General features: G+C 36.6%; 1 protein-coding gene across 2 annotated transcripts in view; it reads left to right on the top strand.

Annotated features, from left to right (window-relative positions):
- Positions 1 to 2,781, top strand: part of LOC102202064 (lisH domain-containing protein C1711.05) — a 6,480-nt gene extending 3,699 nt beyond the window's left edge. Inside the window, exon 3 of one of the 2 annotated variants that reach the window (XM_005747919.2) lies at positions 780 to 2,781. In XM_005747919.2, the coding sequence (XP_005747976.1) occupies positions 780 to 1,732 (953 nt within the window). In that variant the 3' untranslated portion in view covers positions 1,733 to 2,781. The remainder of the gene's footprint in view (positions 1 to 779) is intronic. The other variant, XM_005747918.2, reaches the window with a different exon arrangement.
- The last annotated feature ends 366 nt before the right edge of the window (positions 2,782 to 3,147 follow it).

Raw genomic sequence — 3,147 nt, 5'->3', positions numbered from 1 at the left:
CACTTTTTGAAGAAAATCTAAGACTTTTAAGTGCGCCTTATGGTCGTGAAAATACGGTACACAAATTTATACTTTCATGAACAATAATTTTAACCTAATTTGGTAGCATTCTTTTCAGCACAACCTGTTAATAGTACTTAGCACTAAACCTGTGTGAATTTACAGTTATTGACATACTGGATTAACACAACTGATCTGAAATCACACAAAAAACACAACATCCTAGTAGTAGTTTTTTTTTTACTGTAAAAATCACAAACATGTTTAGTAAATTATTTTCATAACTTGAAATGCAAATATAAATTGTAAATTTTGAAAACTTACGCATACATTTTGTAAACACTAAAGTAGATGCAACTATTTATTTAAAAATTCAGCCAAACTTGTGTTTTTTTTTTGTTTTTTGTTTTTCTTTTTTTTGTTGTTTTTGGGTTTTTTATTTGTACAACCATTTAAAATACTACTATAACTAAAATTAGAGAACAATCAGGTGTCACAATAAGATGCCCCACAAATTATTTGTGCCAGTAAAAAAAAGAAAAAAAAAAAGTCCACCACAAGACAGAGGAGAAGACCACAGGGATAAACCCTGCAGGCCTGACAACAGGTGTATCACTCCTGAGTGATACACCTGTGGTGGAAGCTGTTTAATGGCACCAGAGCCAAAGCTGTATTTACATTTTATATGAAATCATGAGATTCAAATATAGAGGTGATATATTATTATTATAATTGGTGATGTATTATCTACTAAACTAAAACTTTTAATTTCTGTCCAGTGTTACGTGGAGACTATCAGTCGCAGCAGAAGTGTAATGAAGAGGTTCCGTCTCAGGAGCACAAGTGGAGACCTGCTCTGAAAGAGGAGCCTGAATGCTCACAAACTGAAGTTGAACAGGAGGAACTCAGGAGAAGCCAGAGAGAGACACGTATAGGACTGGGAGAGAATTCAGTCACAGAGTTGCCATTCATTGCTGTAAAGAGGGAGGCTGATGAAGAGGAAGCTTTGTCAGCTCAGCTTCACAACAACGCAGAGTCTTCAGACTGCCAGTCCACTGAACATATGCAAGTAGAGAGTGATGGTGACGACAGTGGAGGAGCAGAACCACTGACCGAAGCAGCTAGTGACAAGACTTCCGACTCTTCAGACAGTGAGACTGAAGACAGCGATGATGACTGGAAAAGAATAAATACAAAGCAGTCCCATTTTAAAGTAATGATAGGTAATAGAGTTGCTAACTCACAACCTGTCCAGACATTAGATCCAAATCCAGTTAGTGATGAGAAGACTTCTGATTCATCTGAAACTGAGACTGAGGACAGTGATAATGATTTGATGGATAGCGATAAATCTAAGAAAGGTTCAACTAGTGTTACATTTAAACATGCTCTTGTTGCAAGTTCTTCAAAAATGCATACTGAGAAGAAATCTAACTGTAGGCAGCAACTGAATAATCACACAGGTACACAAACAGCACAGATTTCTATCCAGGGTTCACAACTTGTTCTTCACAAAGCAAACTCAGGTATGAGAACCAGTTCTACAGAACGACTTTTAAGCAACTCCAAGAAACGTGAAGAAAGTGCATCTCCGAAGGCACAGAACACCAAGGACAAATGCTTCACATGTTCAAGTTGTAATAAAAGTTTCCAAAGGAAAACACACCTGATTCAACATATGAAAATGCATAAAGAGAATCCTAACATTAGTGGTGTAAACAAGCCAGTGTAGTATCCAGGAATGGCTTGTTTCATTTTGTCCTTTTGTTATCCAGGAACACTGTTAACCTTTTTCTTACTGTTAAGTGAATGGCATTCCAGCTAATGATAACCAACTATCTACAGAATTTTCAGAAATAAAATATTTTTTTATTTTTGTTTTTTTAATGGACCCAAAGGTCAATAAAATGTAAAAAATGTTACAAAGACAAATGCAAAGCTACTGGTACTTTTTTTGTAATCGCTGAGGCTGCAAAACCTGCCCATTCAATTGCTCATTAGGAAGTTCACTCTGTTCTTAAGCTCGTCTGCACAGAGGACCAATGAGCTTATTCCATGTTTTGTTCTTTTTTTTCTTTTTTTTTTGTACATCTTCTGTCTAAATTAAATGTGTCAAAAGTTTGTGAGTAGTTCAAATAGAATAGACACCAGTCATTTTACTAGGTACTGCTGTTCAACTGCTTCCTAACATAAATGTTAGCCACTGCTTTCTTTACATTCTTTTAATGCTTGTTTGTTGAAAATGCTTTCTGGACTAGGGCACCGCTGAAGTTCAAATTGAGAATCAGAGTCGGGGGGGGGACTTTTCCAGGCAAAAATGCCTGTGACGTCAGAGAACAATGGCCAGTTTTAATTTGACTGGAAAGTAACAGAAAATCAAACACTTCGAATAAAGGTATGGAGAAGAGCATATCTGGATGCACTACACATCCAACCTTGAAGCAGATGGGCTACAGCTGCAAAAGACCACAACACGTACCACTCCTATCAACCAGAAACGAGAAACCGTGGCTACAGGATTTAAAAAAGCGGACAATAAAAGTTTGGAAAACATTGCCTGGTCTGATGAATCTCAATATCTGCAAGGTGTATGTAATAAAGCGTCAAGAGTATTTGCCCATTAGATAGATGGTAGCTCTTTTACAGGATGGTATCACTTTGCTGAAATGGTTTGGGTCCACTTGTCATTTGACACATTTAACATTACTATAGTTTTGTACTGACCTTTTTATTTTGTAGTGATAATCTTTATCCTATGCGAAAACATTATTCTCCAGACGACAGTGGTGTCTTTCCAGGTGATGATGCACCTCACGTGGTTTATGGAGTGTAGAAATATGGGTCTGCTATGGCTATTGGAATCACAGATGTAATTTCAGCTGAGCATATTGGAAGAATTTGAACTGAAATGTTAGACTACTGCCCACAACTGTTGACTGTTTTTCCCTTTAATTTGTCACCACTTCATAGGAGACCTGATTGTAAATAAATGTGCCTATAAAGCACTTTGGGTCACTTTGGTGTCTTTTGATGTTGAAGGAAACTGTACTCACTGACACATTGACTTTCTTTACAATTTCTTTATAGGAAACACCTACATTTTTAAGTGTGTTACAAGATAAATATATATTCTTAGTGCTTATTTTC

This window comes from Pundamilia nyererei, unplaced genomic scaffold, assembly GCF_000239375.1.
Source record: "Pundamilia nyererei isolate P.nyererei 1_Seehausen unplaced genomic scaffold, PunNye1.0 scaffold00208, whole genome shotgun sequence".
Lineage (NCBI taxonomy): Eukaryota > Metazoa > Chordata > Actinopteri > Cichliformes > Cichlidae > Pundamilia > Pundamilia nyererei.
Note: the sequence above shows the minus strand (reverse complement) of the source record. Positions and strands in the feature narration are given on the sequence as shown.